The 16569-nt window shown below is 38.1% G+C and overlaps 1 protein-coding gene across 1 annotated transcript; it reads left to right on the top strand.

Annotated features, from left to right (window-relative positions):
- The first annotated feature begins 3489 nt into the window (after positions 1 to 3489).
- On the top strand, positions 3490 to 13793 carry LOC136266049 (uncharacterized). The gene is made up of 15 exons (XM_066061007.1): positions 3490 to 3622; positions 4995 to 5158; positions 5762 to 6539; positions 6813 to 6967; positions 7437 to 7601; positions 8242 to 8478; positions 8894 to 9033; positions 9142 to 9248; positions 9574 to 9644; positions 10380 to 10556; positions 10617 to 10772; positions 10823 to 10849; positions 12138 to 12282; positions 12948 to 13088; positions 13451 to 13793. The coding sequence occupies exons 2-15, from the start codon at positions 5115 to 5117 to the stop codon at positions 13691 to 13693; spliced, it is 2586 nt and encodes an 861-aa protein (XP_065917079.1). The 5' UTR covers positions 3490 to 3622; positions 4995 to 5114; the 3' UTR covers positions 13694 to 13793.
- Positions 13794 to 16569: the final 2776 nt, after the last annotated feature.

The following is a 16569-nucleotide window of genomic DNA, read 5'->3' as shown; positions in this document are numbered from 1 at the left end:
ATTTTTGAGGTTCGGTTTTACTAACTAGCATATTTAATTTATAAAATGACTCGAATAGACTGTTTTGCAAGGTTCAGCCAAAAAACCCTGATTCTTTAAAAGCTATTGCAGTTGTGATGATTCTAATAATCTTAATTAATGCCTTGCATACGTACATCCCATGACAGTGTACATACACGCATACACATAATAGCCTAATATGTTACACCCCCCTCTACAAGATGGGTAACATATATACAAAAAGAATAAGAAAATTAACTACAATCAAAAATCATACAATCAAATAATAAAATGAGTCAAAGTTAGTTGTCACCATATCGTGGAGGCAATTTCACTAATCTTCCACTTCGTGTATGCTTTTCTGTCACCTGACCTGTGTTGGCATTAACTGTTGAAGGTGGTTGTGTTGGTCTTGATGATGATGGAGGGGAAGAGATGGTCACTGGAATGTCAATGTCATCATCATTAACTGGCAGAGTTACATTTGGTCTTGTTTCTTGTGTTGGCTTTAGGTGACGTCTGTTTCTTCTGATAATGTTTCCACTATTGGTGACTAAATCATAGGAATGTGGTGCAGAGTGCTTCTGGGTGATCACTGCAGGTTCCCAGGATGTTGAATGTTGAGGTCTTATAGCGTACAACATCATCTCGAGTCAAAGGTGGTAAACTTTTAGCATGTTTGTCATAGTAGTGTTTTTGTTTCTTCTGGCAATCTTGTAATCAAGTCTTTGCTTCTATTGGAACACTTGGCTGTAAAGCATTATCTGTAAATGGTAAACACCCACATAACCTTCTGTTCATTAACAACTGCGCTGGTGAGTATGGTAAACCAGTAATTGGTGTATTTGCAGAGCTCTAGTAGAGCTAATGCTTCATCATTGCCTCCTTCTCTTGCCTTCTTCAGTAACTTTTTAACTGTCTGTACATTGCGTTCGGCAAGTCCATTAGACTGAGGGTAAGTAGGACTGGATGTGATCACTTCAAAATTCCACTGTTTGCTGAACTGATGGAACTTCTTACTATTGAATGGCATGTTGTCAGCAATTAACTTGTTCAGAATTCCATCTCTGGCAAAGATACCTTTCAATGTTGTGATTTTAGCCTCTGCTGTCTTGGCCATCATAGGGAGTACTTCAGGATAATTTGAGTAATAGTCAACAACTAGTAAGCAATCTTGAGCGTGTAGAGTTAAGTAATCTGCACTCACTTCTTCCCAAGGACAGTCTGGTAGTTGGTGAGGTATCATCGGTTCCTTTTGAACACTGTTTCCGTATTTGTTGCATACTGAACAGGATTTAACTGTCTTCTCAATGTCATCGTTGATGTGAGGCCAATAAACACATAGTCTGGCTCGAGTCTTGCATTTCTGAATTCTTAAATGGCCTTCATGGATGAGTTGCAAAATGAAACTTTGCTTAGCAGCTGGTACAATCAGTCTGTTTCCCATGAACAATAAATTCTCAACAGTGTGGATATCATTGCGTATATACTCACAGTTGTCTTGGGGAACATTGGTAATGTTGTTAGGCCATCCATTGACCATTGTCAAGGATACATAAGAGTTGTTGTAAAACTTTGTCTGTGGAGGTAGCTGTTCATAGTTCTTCTTTCTGAGAATTAGCAATTGGGAGATGTAAAACAAACTGATGAACTGCTAGTTCCATGTCATGGTCATGAGCTGAGGATTGAAAATTGTTGGAGGCATGCATGTGCACGAGATAGTGTGTTGGCTACATGTAATGACTTGCCACTGACATACTTGACTGCTAGATCATATTTCTGGAGTCTCAACAACATTCTTTGCAGTCGTGGTGGAACAGAGCAAAGTGGCTTGGTAACAATTGATTCAAGAGGTTTGTGATCTGAATGCACTTTAGTTGGGAATCCATAGATAAATTGATGGAACTTGTCAAAAGCAAAAACAATTACCAGCAGCTCTTTCTCTATTTGAGCATAGTTAGACTCACTTGAAGTTAGACTTCGTGATGCATAGGCAGTCGGCTTCCCCTGCTGGAGCAAGCATGCTCTTGTAGCTGACATGTTGGGCATGTGACTAGCAAGGAAGTTAATCATGCCTAAGAGACGTCTGACATCAGCTTTGTCTGTGGGAGTTGGAATGTCAACTATTGCTTTGACCTTGTCAGGATCAGGCTTCATTCCATCTGCTGTGATGATGGTGCCAAGTAGGACATAGAAATTTTTATGTCACATGTCATAGAGGTTTATGTCACAACATGTCATATGTCACGACATAATTAACCTTTTGCAACTGAAACTGTTATTTATGAAACTGTATAGTTATTTTGATTTAAACATGCAAAAATATCAACTTAAACATCAGTAATATTAATTATAACATCGACAACCAACATTGCTCATACTTATTTGTCAGTTTTTCTCATATTTATTGTATCAAATTTGATCAAAATGAATGGAAAAGTGTGCATTATTAGGAGATATTTATGTCATGACATAAAGAAGCCTATGTCATATCATATCATGAAGCTTTATGTCACGACATGTCATATGTCATGACTATCGTGGCATCCCTAGTGCCAAGGTATTTGACTTCAGGAACTCTTAGCTGTAGCTTGTTAAAATTAAACGGACATTGCGCTCTCAGCCGAGGCTCTTTCCAGGACTTGGCGTAAGATACGGTCATGGTCTTGCACTGATGAAGCTGCAATAATGATATCGTCAGCAACAATGTGAATACCTGATATACCTTCAAACACTGTTTGATTCTTCTTTTGGAAGACTTCACTGGCAGAAGATATTCCAAAAGGCATTCGGGTGAACCTGTATCTTCTAAAGGGAGTTGCAAAAGTGCACAGCAAGACTGAAAAGTTTATGTTAAAAGTGTTAATGTTGCAGTTAACCCAGCAAGACAAAAACCTTTATATTAAAGGTTTCACCGTTTGTAGTTAACCCAGCAATAAGTCTGTTTCTTTAAATGAAACATTTCATTTATTATTTATTATTAATGCTTTATAGCACAAGTGCTAAAGGCCTGTAGGACACCTGGTCCTACAGCCTGCTCAAAGACTTTAGCTACATAAGGTGTGTTTGAAAAGTTGGAGAAAGGAGAAAAAAATATCCATGACTGGACCTAGGTAGACTAGTGTCATATTATCAGTATTCAGCAGCTATTCCGGCCAGCAATGATGTCATTAAATGAACTGTTTTGCTATTGCAGAGATCCCAGCAATTAAATTTCTTTTCAACGAAACGTATTGCTATTGCAGTTATTCCAGCAATCTGAAACACCTTTAATCATAGCTATATACTAGCTACTCCCCTACACTGTCCACCAAAGCGGACACGAAGTCCGCTTTGGATATTAGCTGGCTGGTCACTATTACTAGTGTTACATTAGTCGGTAGCTAAATCGTTGGAGCAGTTAAGGTAGTCCAAGGATCGCAGTGTTCGTCAAGTGGAAGGATCACGTGGGTGCCAAGTAATTGTCACGAACTTTTACTTGTGGGTTCTCTACTTCGAGGGGTTAATGTCTCCCTCGATTTCTCCTGCAAGAAATGTCTAGTATATCAGAAAATCAGTCTGTCGGACAAACGTTGTGTCGTTGGGATGGATCAGAACACGATGGCCGGTGGGGAATGAAGAGGTGAGCCATTTTATGCGTGGTGTTGATTGGCGCGAAGATTGGTAACTATGAAACACTACGCTTCACACCTTTCACTTCAAGACATGCCTGACAACCAAACGTTTGAATATTGCTCGATGGAATATGCTTAGGCGGAAACTGAAGGGCGATCACCTTTTAACGGATTATTTCAACGCGTTCTTGAGAGTAGCAGTATGTGTGACACACTGTATTGGCATGCACATGAAGCTGTATAGATACTTTCTTAATTGTATGCATCAATGCTGTGTATTGGGGTGCGCTAGAAGGACTGTAAGCCATGCAAGGATTGTGTTACTATGGTTGCACGTACCTCTTGTAATGCAAATCAAAGTGTGACTAACTGTAGATAATCACATATAAGGCCACTCCAGATAAATTCTCTGTTTCCATCCACTGCCCGCATCTGGTTACTGTCAGCTCTAAATTATTCCGGTTATTCTTGCATACTGACACTCAGTAAAAGTTATCTTGAAACAGTGGCAGCAGTGCTATCACGTTGGCACACACCTCACATTTGTGCTGTTTTGCAACTTAAAAAGGAAAGAACAAGCTTAAGCATGCTTTTATGTAGCTATTTATGGTTTTGCCAAGCAAATAATGGCTTGAAAAGTTGCCAATATTATAATGAAACAATGGAAATGGACCACCTGCCCGCATGCAAATATGCCTGAGTCCAGGATGGGTAACAGAATTTATTTGGAGTGACTAATATATATGTAACTCCTAAGGCCACTCTATAACAAATTCTGTTTTCTGTCCACCACCCGTGTCTGTTTACTGTCAGCAGTAAAATGTTCAATTGTTTTCCTCATACTGTACAGGCTCAGTATAAAAAAGTGAGGTATGCTATCAAGTCGGTACAAATTCACATATTCCTGCATGCTTTATGCAACTTTCTATCATTGTGCCAGACAAACAATGGCTAGAAAAGTTGCCAACCTCATAATGGAAATGGACTGCCAGCCCAGCTCACATGCAAATATTCTCAGGTGCACAACAGGTAATTTATTTGGAGTGGGATCAGAACAGGAGTGTTTCCAGCGAGGTCCAATTTGATAAATAAACCCTGTGTAGGTTGTTCGATCCCAGAGCTTGAGCAAGGATACTAAAAGGATTAGGGTGTGTCCTATGCCTAGTACTGTAGGTTGACAAATCCCCTCTGGGTGGGGTGATATATGCTTAACTTCAAGTGTTTTAACATATGCGTATGTGAACTTGTATCAGATAGTACAAGTCTGCTATAGATCTCAAGTTATTATAATAAATATAATCACACCCATTCACAAATGGGTCATTTTGTTTACTTTTGCTTTTGTATACTATAGTTGCTCCTAACTTGTATATGTTGCAGGTTTTCCCAGTCAAATTATGGTATAATGTTGAAGATGATACCTTCCTACACTCCTGTGATACTGCTACTGGGTCATTGCTATGGCAACCACTGGTGCTTTCCCCCAGTCAAAAAGACGTCATGTTTCAGTGGCTGGAAAAAGAACGATATGAGCTGTTTAAAAAGTAGGCCATACACTTATCTAGCATGTACCTTGTATATATGCATGATATAAAATTTATTATCAACTTTACCAGTTGCACACTGGAGGGTGAACACAGAAGGTACAGCCTGTACAAGGTGTTTACTAGGAGCCTAAGTGAAATCGTTGAGTAAAGTGTCCTATTGTGAGACAGGATAAATACGTACCTTGAAGGGCTGATATTCAGCTGTTTGTGTACTCGATGTATTTTTTAAACATGCACAGCTTTATATTGTGTAACTTACGTTTTGTGCACACTTTCAGGGTTCTGCCCACACTGGTCAGCAGTGGTTCAAAGAGACCAGTACCTCTAATATTCAACCAGTACCTCTATAATCCGACCAGTACAATTCTTACATATATCACTGATGTGCATACAATATACTCTAATATAACACACAAGTATTCTAATACAACACATAGCTTATCAGTTCATGTTAATTTTAGGCCACCACTCAGGAATTCCTGGGTAGAACCCTGCACTTTTTAATTGTCCTTTTAAAAACATATTTTAAAATATTTGTGTCAAAAAAATTGTGATGTATGGTTTTTGGTGTTTTAAATGTTGTCATGGTTACTTTTACAGCTCTGACCTATACTGTGAGTACACACTGTGTACCCAGTTGACTTCAAGTGGTGTGACCAGACCTGATGAGGGGTTAAATCAAGAACACCAAACGTCATTTTCAAACTTACCCACTTTACATGTACCTACAGAAAAACATACCTCGGGTCATAACAAGACGTCAACTTTTTCACATCTCATGTATGAGTCAATGATTCCACCATCAAAACCTTTAATTGGTGAAGATGATGCTAATTGTTCTGGTAGGAGACCTTCCATTAAACGCTCACCATCTCTACCCAAGATTGAAGAAGAAGGCAGTACAATTAGTAGCCCGTCAGTGCACTCGGAAGATGCTAATCGCTTTGTAACCTTACAACTACCAGCAGTAACAACCACATCTCCTCCAGTAGATTTTTCGCATCATCATTTATCCCCTGTGCTATCAAAAATTGAAGAGGAAGACGAAAGAAGTTTAAACAGCTCTGCTTCTTCTTCAGAAAATACTAGCATGTCTTGTAGTCCCACTACTGTCAACCAGGGTATAATGCAGGCATTGATGGATCAGAAAATTGAGCATGCCTCAAAAGACTTCAATGGTAACACTACACCACCTTGTGATGTCAACAGTGACCTCAATAGTGTATCACTGGATCCTGCTATTTGGAGTGACAGTGAAGGGGAGTTGACTGGTGGACTGGATGAGCCTGGTAGTGACTTGAGAGACAATAGCTCCTCCAAACAAAGGAGTAAACAGAGAGAAAAGGAGATCACTCCAGCCATGAGAGCCATCGGAAGTGTAAGTTATCTCTGTGTAAATGTACCTTTTATTTGTTGACATAGGAAGTTGTCTAGGCCAGCCACCTGCAGCCCATAATTTCTTGGTCTCCTTAGCACACAAATGCTGCATAATAATTGATTGTGTATAAGTTTTCCAATTTAGTTGATCTGTGGCCACTAAGACGGGTTCTGCTGTATGTAGGCCATGACATTAAATCTAATATCTACAATAGTTTTTTTTTGTCTGAGTGACTGTATATGTGCTAATGTTATTTGTGTGCTTTGTAACTAGGTGCAGGGGATGTCAGAATTCAAGTCATTCCTATATTACACTAATGGAGCAATCCTGTTTCACTATTGGATGGATGCTGAACATCTCAAACATCACCTTAACCCCCACACTTCTAACACCTCTGATGGCCTATGGAGTATTTCATCTGTATTTAAGTTAGTGATCCATGTACGTACGCATTTGTAATAGACTATTTTAGTAACGCGAAATTTGTAGGTGTGAATGTCTAAAGCAACTTCTCCAATTTTAAAAGGATAGTATTATATAGGTCATAAGATAGCTTCATAGCTTTCCCATACATTATCTAGCAACAGTTGTCCCATCACATACAAATAATGTAAAATTCAGGTTGCTGGGGGTGACAGTTAACTTTTTCTTGGTATAAAATTTGTTGAACATTCTTGGTTTTGAAGTAAACAACACCAGAAAACAAAGTTTTTATAACTTGTGAAAGCTATAAACCACAATCTATAATGTTTTAACCCTTAAAATTGCTTGGTAACTCACCTAGCTATTAAATACAGCCACCTACCAGTATTTAGTAAAGCCCAACGTAATTTGTGTGATGAAGTGGTTTGGTATTACGTATTATGCTTTATGTATGTGTAATTGTGTTTATTTCAGGGAATTCCAAAGTAAATACTCCAGTTTGTTGTGCAGTCTTGGCTATTCTTCACTAGTTACGGGTACACCAGATTACACTTGGTTGACTAGTTCTCAGGGAGATGTGTTGAGTAAGTTGAGATCATACTGGCTACCTCGCTTCATGATTGGTAAATCAACTAGAAGGTTAGTGTGTGTGTGTGCGCGCGTGCGCGTGCGTGTGTGTGTATGTAAGACAGTATTGTGAGGCAGCATATATAGCCAAGTGGCTAGAGCATTTTCCTGGGGTTCCAGGTTCAATTTCTAGTTGCTGTTGCTGTTGTTTCCTAACTTTACTCACATTGCTTCAGTCTTTAAATGGGGACCTGGTGGCCTTCTGAAGCAGCCCACCCAGCTGTAAGTTTACCTGGTGTTAAATGGAGAAGCAAGCAAATACCCAACTGTCCTTGTCTAGCTTAGTGGTGTTTGGGTCCTTGTGGAACTTTGGGTTCCATGGTCTCTCTTTGTAAGACCTTCTGCGGGTTACTATACTAGTCCTGCCCCTGGAGAATTTGCCTGCACAAGATATGAGTGCCTGAGGTGTAGTAGTGCCTGAGGTGTAGTAGTGCCTGAGGTGTAGTAGTGCCTGAGGTGTAGTAGTGCCTGAGGTGTAGTAGTGCCTGAGGTGTATGCCTGAGGTGTAGTGTACAGACATCCCAGTGTTGGTTCACTGGAAGGCAATAGTTGTGTTTTGCACAGCTGCTGGAGGCTTAGTATGTTGCTTATGTTATTGCACCCATGTGATCCAGTCCCTCCTTTCATTACTACCAAATTACATATTCTACAGGTCCATTACACCACTTCCTCAACACCCCACTGCTAGTTATGAGCAGACCTCTGCTTACAACAAGAAGGTGAAAAGCAGGCCAGTATTTAAGCCATATGGCAAGTCCTCAGGATGTTTTGATGTCAGTACAATGAGCACACCAGACAACTCCTATGAGAAGTCTTCACAGGATCCATTCTATGCAGGAATGATCACCAACAAAAATGCCGGCAACCCATTCCAGAAATATTTGGCAGTGTAGGTTACTTGTGTTGAGTATGTGTTATTTTGCTAGACTAGATATACTTGTGGATTAGGCGGGCTCAAGCACTCAAAGATTTTAACAATTTTTTTAGAAGTCAAATTAACTGTACAGTATGAATCATTATGATGTTGAGTTTTCTAACTGTCAAATATCTTCACCCTTGCTTATATGAAAAATGATTGTTCAATTAGAGTATTTTGGGATGTATGATATGTTTTATTAGAGTATTTGAATGAATCTCCTTATAAGTGGGTTTTAATTAAAACAATTCACTTATTTTTTTATTTGAGAACCGGAGTTCAAAGAACTGAAGGTCTACCATATAGCAGATGTTTAATATTCAAAATCAGCTTACAGCTTTGCACTAAAGTATTTCACTATTGTGGCTGTGTTTTTGTTGTTGTGTAGTGCTGGACTTCAGAGAGAGTCGTGCCTGTTAGAGTTTTGGGAAGCCATAGAAGACTACACTGGATTACTAGAACAACATCCACCACATTTGGTTGCTATGCAGAAAGCATGGTTGCTATGGAGAACATTTCTAGTGGAAGGTACTCTATAAATATACTCAGTGAACAAGTATGGAATTTATTCATATAACAAGAGTGTACTACTAGTGCCTCTAACCATATTAAGTATCATGTACCGTCACATCACAGGGAGTCCAAAATGGATACAGCTCACAAAGGTTGAGACACAGTTGATATATACTGCACTGCAATCATCTGATGTTGAAGAAATCACCAGAGTGTTATCTGAACAACAAGTGTGTGTGTGTGTGTGTGTGTGTGTGTGTGTGTGTGTGTGTGTGTGTGTGTGTGTGTGTGTGTGTGTGTGTGTGTGTGTGTGTGTGTGTGTGTGTGTACATGTTTTTCACAGTGTGTGGTATAGTGGTATGAATACAATCACGTGTGTAGTGGTGTGGCATGATGCATATGTGTGTCTGTACATGTTGTGTGCGTGTGTAGTGTGTGTATGTGGTGCGTGTGTGTGTAGTGTAGTGTGTGCGTGTGTGTGTGATGTGCGTGTGCGTGCAATGTGTGTATGTAATGTGTGCACTATGTAGTGACCTGTTTTCTTACTGTTCACAGTTGAAAGTCTATTCTGTACTGAAACAACACTGGAAGACATTCCTACATAGAGACTATGAGAGTCTTAAAGAGTAAGCTGTAGTATATTTTGTATAGCTACAGAGGAGTTGTACAAAGCAATGCTGTAGTGATCTATCATTACTTATTTGACAATTACATAGAAGAAAAAAAAATTAAATTATGGTCCACTGGTGACATTCAAAAATGTATGTCCCTACATTCATGCATGCCTGCCTTCTGTTGTAGACAATTTTATATATTTCATAGGCAGCTCCAGGATTTTTGGTGACTGGTTCCTGACCAAAAGCACAGCTAGATTTTAGGTGAAGACCAAAAAAAAAAAGAAGGTCAACATCTCCTAAGAATGGCTAAATAATGTTTGTATCACTGCTAAAGCACATAAAAATCTTTATTCACAACTTCATAGTTTGCTACACTACTTCTCTGAATACTGTGACTGCTTTATTAGAGTGACTGACTGCTCTATTAGAGTATCTCAATCAAAACGTGACCGGTTTCCGGAAACCTCAGAAACCCCCCTAGAGCCACTCCCGTATTTTACAATGAAATTATCAGGGGAGTGCACAATTCAGGTATCTCTTTACCATTGGTCCAACTAGTGTCTTTCTGTGCTTTTTGTTTATGAATATAAAATTAGAGGCCACTTCAATACTAATACCTTAAAGTGAACATGTCAAGTGTACAGAAAATTAATGCCAGTTTCCTTGCATGAAGAAGGCAACCATATTTCACTAAGTGCTGTCTTATATCTTATCTTTTGTCATGTTCTTTTACCATTTCTGCAGTTGTGTCACTACTGGTGATCAGCCATTCCATCCTGTTGCTATGGAGGATGACCAGCCTAAACCAAAAGTCAAGAAACACGTGCGCATTAAAGCAGTAGCTGTGAGACGTAGAATACGACGGAAACCTGCTGATCTAGATAGAGTGGTATCCTTGGATACACTAGCACGAGATCAAAGGTATGTCTATTTATGGTGCACCATTAAAATATTGCATAAATGTTCCATTTTATTCTGTAGGGCTATTGCTTCATTTGAGTCTTATCTTGTTTCCATATATGGTTCATCATCACGTGAACTACATAGCCTGCAGGCATGGAAGGCAATTGGCACTTACTGTCGGATACCTGAGTCAAAGGAATCACAACGTATTGCCAAGGGCATTAAAATACACAAGTACGTAGTTGTTGTTGTTGTTGTTGTCTTATTTAATGTTCTACCTGCAGGACGTTCATCTATCAAAGTGCTAAAAAGTAAGATAATTGTCTAACTTGTCAAATAGAAACTTGGCTGTCTTAACGTTCACTATTTTACCTGCCACTCTGCTCCTTCTATATTTTCTATGTATGTATACTGTGCTACTGTTCTTGCTCACAGTAGTACTATGTATGTTTTGGCAGCTGGCCCATGTGACAAAAAATGCTAAGGGCTCAGTTGAATGCAAACTAACTTTGTTGTGGTTGACTCTATATAAATGCAAATAATTTGTGAGAACTATTATGTATATAATCACATAGTGATTTAGTTTGCCATACATTAGTCTTAATAGTAGGAGTGCAATTAATCCCAAATCGCATGGCCTTGTTTCTGTAATTGCACTGTAAAGTAGCCAATACAAAAGCAGAATCACAGAAGCCTTTTAAGTGTAACAAAAAAGTGATATAGTGAATAGCAAATCAAATAAGCTGACAATAGAAGCCTTTTAAGTGCAACATGTGTAGACATTTTAAGTAGCCAATCAGAATTGCTGGTATGTGAAGCCTTTTAAGTGCAACAACAAATGATGTGATACAAAGAAGAATGATGCAATCACTTGGTAGAAGTTAATGGCCACAACATAGAACTGGATAGATGTGTACTACAAACCATGAAGGGTGGTCACTATGTGATTAGTAGGCAATCACACATATTTTTCGTGCGATTATGGAATAATTGTACCCGTAACAGCCAAAATTGCACTTGGCTTTGCCTCATGCAATTTAGACTGTTATTTGTACAATTGTTCCCTAATTGCACTCAAATGTGTGTGATTACCTATACTAATCCAACAAGTGAATGTGTTACAATATAATACTCTCAATAGCACCTTGATGTATTATTTTGAAATATGTCAAGCGATTAACCAATAGAATTAGTATTATAATTGTTTGTCAAGTCCCTTGACTAAAATTTGTAATACTAATCCAGTTGACTTAAACAGTGTGGTGTGTTCCTATTGGAAATAAATGTCCGACTTGAAAACTAGTGTTACCATAGTGATAGATACTCCATAGTGATAGATACCCCATAGCACAGTTGCTCAGCAATGGTTGCTAGGTAAAATTTGCTAAGGTAAATGTCACTTTGGGACCATAGCAATGATTGCTAAGTGTAATCCGTCTTTTGCAGTGGTTATTTTTGAATTTCTGTTGCTTAGTAACAGTTGCTATGGTTGTCGGATTACATATACTAATACATACGAACTAGCTGTGCATGTATAGTAGTAAATTGAGTGTGAAGGCATTTTCCATAATTGTTTAAATTAATACTTTAATTGTTTAGGGCAGTGATGGTACCTGATGTGTTAAGAGACAGTCTCCAAGTAGTGAGGGAGTTTAATACCCCAACTGCTGACGATCTGGTGGAGCTACAGAAAGCTTTAGTGCCTCAGTTTGAAAATGTGCTACAGAAATATATCCAAGGATCGGTAATGTGTATATTATTTTTAGTGTATCTGTCGGTCTGTCTGTTTGTGTGTATGCATACATTGTTTTATTCATTGCAGTAAAGCAATTGAAATGCATCCCTCATTCTCAGGGGCTAAGTATTAAGGCTGTACGAGTTTCTTCCTGTAAAGTTCTAATGAATGTAACACTTAAACTACTCTAATAGAACATACAGGTGATAAATACTCTAACTGAATGGTCATGTCATTATTTGTAATAATTTGATATCTTGAGGAACCTAGTAACTGTGACTGCTGTAGTTGTTGCCATTGGTAGAAAAAGCATATACTTTTACACTGAGCTTACAAGACAGACATCATTGTTGTTAATAGGGTTGATGGAAACAGTGATGTCACCAAACAATACCATCACACAAAGTTTAATGGTGGATGCTAGTGGCTATGGTTGACCACCTACTCTCATCTCATCCTTAGCTTGTTTTTGATCTAATTTGGTTATAAGAATTTTCAAAGATATAAAATGTGGTAATTGCAGTAATTTGTAAGTAGTTTCACCCACATTGTCCTTGAGTCTACTAGAAACCACCAACAATTATTTTAACTTAGAGCATGTGTGTATACAAGCTTACTATTTTATGCTATAATCAGTTTTGGTAAATGACGATTATGTATTCAATACCTTACAGAAAGAAGTGGTGGTCAGTCAGTTTAACTCATTCCCTTCCATGGACTGGGGTGACTCTAGTGGTCAGTCACTCAGGGATGGGTCTACAAAAGGTTCAGTGTTTGGGAGCGTTGCCCTGCTGCGTCTGAAGAAGAATAAAAGGGTATGTTGTGTATGGTATTCTCTCCTTTTACTTGAGATGTGTCATTCTTGTTCCATATTTACTATAAGTGTATTTTCATGTTCTGGTCAATGGTGTACATTTCATCTTTGATTGCTGCTGTTGTGTAGCTACAGCAAATGTAGTCATTCAGATTTGCTGCAAGGACTACAAATAATACAGTTTTGAATTTTGACCAAGCAATTCCATAATACTAAGAGTAGTTATTTCTTACCAGTCTTAGCTGCTAAGAAATTATAATGATACAATGTTGGGGCTTTCATTATTCTTAGCGTGTGTATGTACTCTGACTTAACATCTCTCCTGTCACTATTGTTAATTGTGGTGTCATTTTGTTGCCACAGAACTTGAGTGTTGACGGAGACTCAGCTGGTAGCTTACAGAATGCCCTCAGGCAATGTCTCGGTCCTCTTAGCAAGAAGATGGCATCTTTCCTGGAATTCCTGCATTCCTACGGTCCCCAAAAGTGTCGGCCATTGTTGTACAAGAACCTGTTATTCTGGTTTGAGGCAGAGAGGTACAAAGTGATGTTCAAGTCTGACCCTGACCAAGTTAGTGTAGTGACCTTATATAAGTCACATATTTGAAATACTTTTACTGTTAAATAATGGTTGTGTGTTACCATACAACAGGAAATATTGACGAAAGGAAATTTGACAAATTCACAATCAATCTGACAAAAAGCAATAAATCATAGATCTTAACACTGACTTTTGAGGCTGCTTGAAGAATTAAAATTTGACGAATATAATCGATTCGTCAAAATTTTCTTTTGACAAAATTTCCTGTTGTACAGTATAGACAAAGAATCATTTATGAAGGAGCAGTATGTCATGGATGACATTTATGCTCATCTACTTTTAAGATGTGGTTTTTGTACATTCGTATAGTAACAATACAATGCTGACAATGCTTTATTTATTTTAATTCACACTTTATTTTTTCAGAATGTGTTGAAGAAAAAGATTGAGGCTATTGTCGATTGTTACTTGGATACTGCCAGTCCCCCATGGTTACAGGTGAGGGATGCTGTAAACTGTTGAATTAAATTGTACCATGTAAAATGATTTATCCAAAGATAATTCAGCTAATAAAATACTCATACTTATAATTATTAATATGGCTAGGCTATTTGCTTTATATGTGTATAGCTTCTATATATCGAAATGTCAATTATCTGAATAGTCTATATGTATTTTTCCAAGAACACTCCTCAGATAGTGTAGTTGAATGTTTGTTAGGGAAGTACTTCTTAATGCCATCCACAATGCTTATACCCCTTCCACTCAGAGGTACATATGATTTTCAAGCTTCAAGTTGACCTATTCACAATGTATTATTACATTGCTGAAAATGTTTGTAGCTTAAGATGTATCATGTTTGCATCTGTGTGAAGTTTGTAGTTACAGTGAATAATATCTCCATTGTTCAGTAGCTGTTCTGTTAATCATTCTAGTGTAATGGTGTACTGTATGCTCTATTAGAGTAGTTCTACAGGAGTTGATCACATCACAGTAGCATTTTTTTGTGACTGAACTAGCCTGTATGGACACATTATTTGAGTTTATGTATTTTTCAATTGTGCGGACACCATTCCCCCACTCCTCTGTACTCACTAGCTTGTGTCATACAGTACCTGAGGTTGTAACTGCCATTACTACATGCTGTATATAGGTTGATATACCGACAACTTTAGCTGGTCAGATTGTAGACTTGACTAGATCATACCTGGATGGGAGACCGAATCCCACTCACTCGGTCTTTGTCAGGGAGTCAGAGCTACTTGGTGATGCACAGGACTTCATCTTTCAAGAGCTGCTGCCATTTTGGTCCACTTTCTGTCACAAAAACGATTACAACACCAGAAATGTGTCAGCATCCAGTAAACCATCTGGTATGTGCAATGTGTGTAATAGTGTGTGTTACACTAAAACCCAAATTTATATATGTAATAGGATGGATGGCTATAGCCTCAAAATGACATTTATCTTAGCAACTGTTACCTAGCAACCATTGCTAAGCAACCATATTGTTGGTATGCCTTGGGTGTATCTATCACTATGGTAACACTAGTTGTCAAGTCAGACATTTACTAATAGAAACACACAACTCTGTTTTAGCCAATCAAAGTAGTATTACAAATTTTTGTCAAGGGATTTTGACAAACAAGCTTGATGTATTTCAAAATAGTACGTCAAGCTGCTATTGAGAGTATTATATTGTAACACATTCACTTGTTGGATTAAATCAAAAATACAACTATGTAGCTATGTGCAGCTATACCCTGCACATCAACATAAGGCTTTGCAAGCAAAATGTTTGGCCAATAAGGACGAATGGGCAGGGGATGTGTGAATTAACATAATGTGTGACATGCATGAGCAGATCTATAGTCACACATATGTCTATTTACTACCTATGTATGTACACACACTACACATAATAATACATATAATGTGTACTTTACTAGTTACCAATCCTCTTGTTCTACTCTAGTGTTTCGTTCAAGAGCCACCAGCCACACTAGTGAAGTATCCCTCCAACTACCTCCCATCACTACACCAATGTTTGGTCAACAAATGCTCTCCTACTCCATCCTGCAGGGACTGAGGTGGAAAGTTAGTGTGTCCACCACTTGACTTGTTGCTATTGACTACCACTGATATTATCATAACCACTTCTAACCTTATTGTTAGACTGATATAGTTCTAGAAATTTTTGTTGTAGGTAAAATACGACTGTATAGCTTTTTAGCAAAAGAAAGAAGTTTGTGAGATACCAGATTCATTGTGGGAGTAAAGACATACTGTTTCGTGTATGCTTAAAGGTTACCAAAAAGCAGTGATTTAAAAACAAACTCATATGATATTTATTGGAAAGAAAATGCCAGACATTTTACCAAATGGTTTTACAACTAAATGTGAACCTTCTAGGTTTGTGAATCAAGATGGAAGTCAAGAAATAGCTTCATGACATGTATTAATACACTGTATCATTAAAATAGTTTGTTGTTAACATTCTGGAGGTTAAATCACCTTTAATTCCCAATCCATAGTGGTTCATGGCTTTTTAAAAGCCACACCTTTTGATCATTGCCCATGAGCTGTTTTTATAAGCTCATGGCTACTGTCACAGCGACTGTCCTTTGCTGAAGAAGATGAAGATGCAAAGTTTTAGTATGTTTACTATTAAACAGCTTCCCTGAACCATTTTCTATATTGGTTTTATTTGTGAGGTTCTTTGTGCATGATATGATTTTAATGGCACCCTATCTAATATGAAATGACATGAATCAAGCACACAGTATGTTGTACCTGGTTTGGTGCTTTTATCAAAATGTGAACGATTTTTTTCACTTAGCTGCTCTAAGTATATGTTAAAGCATAGCCGCGAGTGCTATATGAAAAATAAAGTACGAGGCGCGCGGCCGAGTACTTTATTTTTCATATAGCACGAGCAAGGC

The sequence above is a fragment of the Dysidea avara genome, chromosome 9 (assembly GCF_963678975.1).
Source record: "Dysidea avara chromosome 9, odDysAvar1.4, whole genome shotgun sequence".
In the NCBI taxonomy this organism is placed as follows: domain Eukaryota; kingdom Metazoa; phylum Porifera; class Demospongiae; order Dictyoceratida; family Dysideidae; genus Dysidea; species Dysidea avara.
The sequence above is the reverse complement of the archived record's forward strand: the minus strand, read 5'-3'. Positions and strand labels throughout refer to the sequence as shown.

What these genes read in the sequence shown, in the direction of transcription:
- LOC136266049 (XM_066061007.1), top strand. Translation starts at nt 5,115, where the DNA reads ATGTTTCAGTGGCTGGAAAAAGAACGATATGAGCTGTTTAAAAA. An exon ending in ATTGGTAAATCAACTAGAAG is followed by an intron (nt 7,602 to 8,241) that starts GTTAGTGTGTGT and finishes CATATTCTACAG; the next exon opens with GTCCATTACACCACTTCCTC. An exon ending in TTCCAGAAATATTTGGCAGT is followed by an intron (nt 8,479 to 8,893) that starts GTAGGTTACTTG and finishes GTTGTTGTGTAG; the next exon opens with TGCTGGACTTCAGAGAGAGT.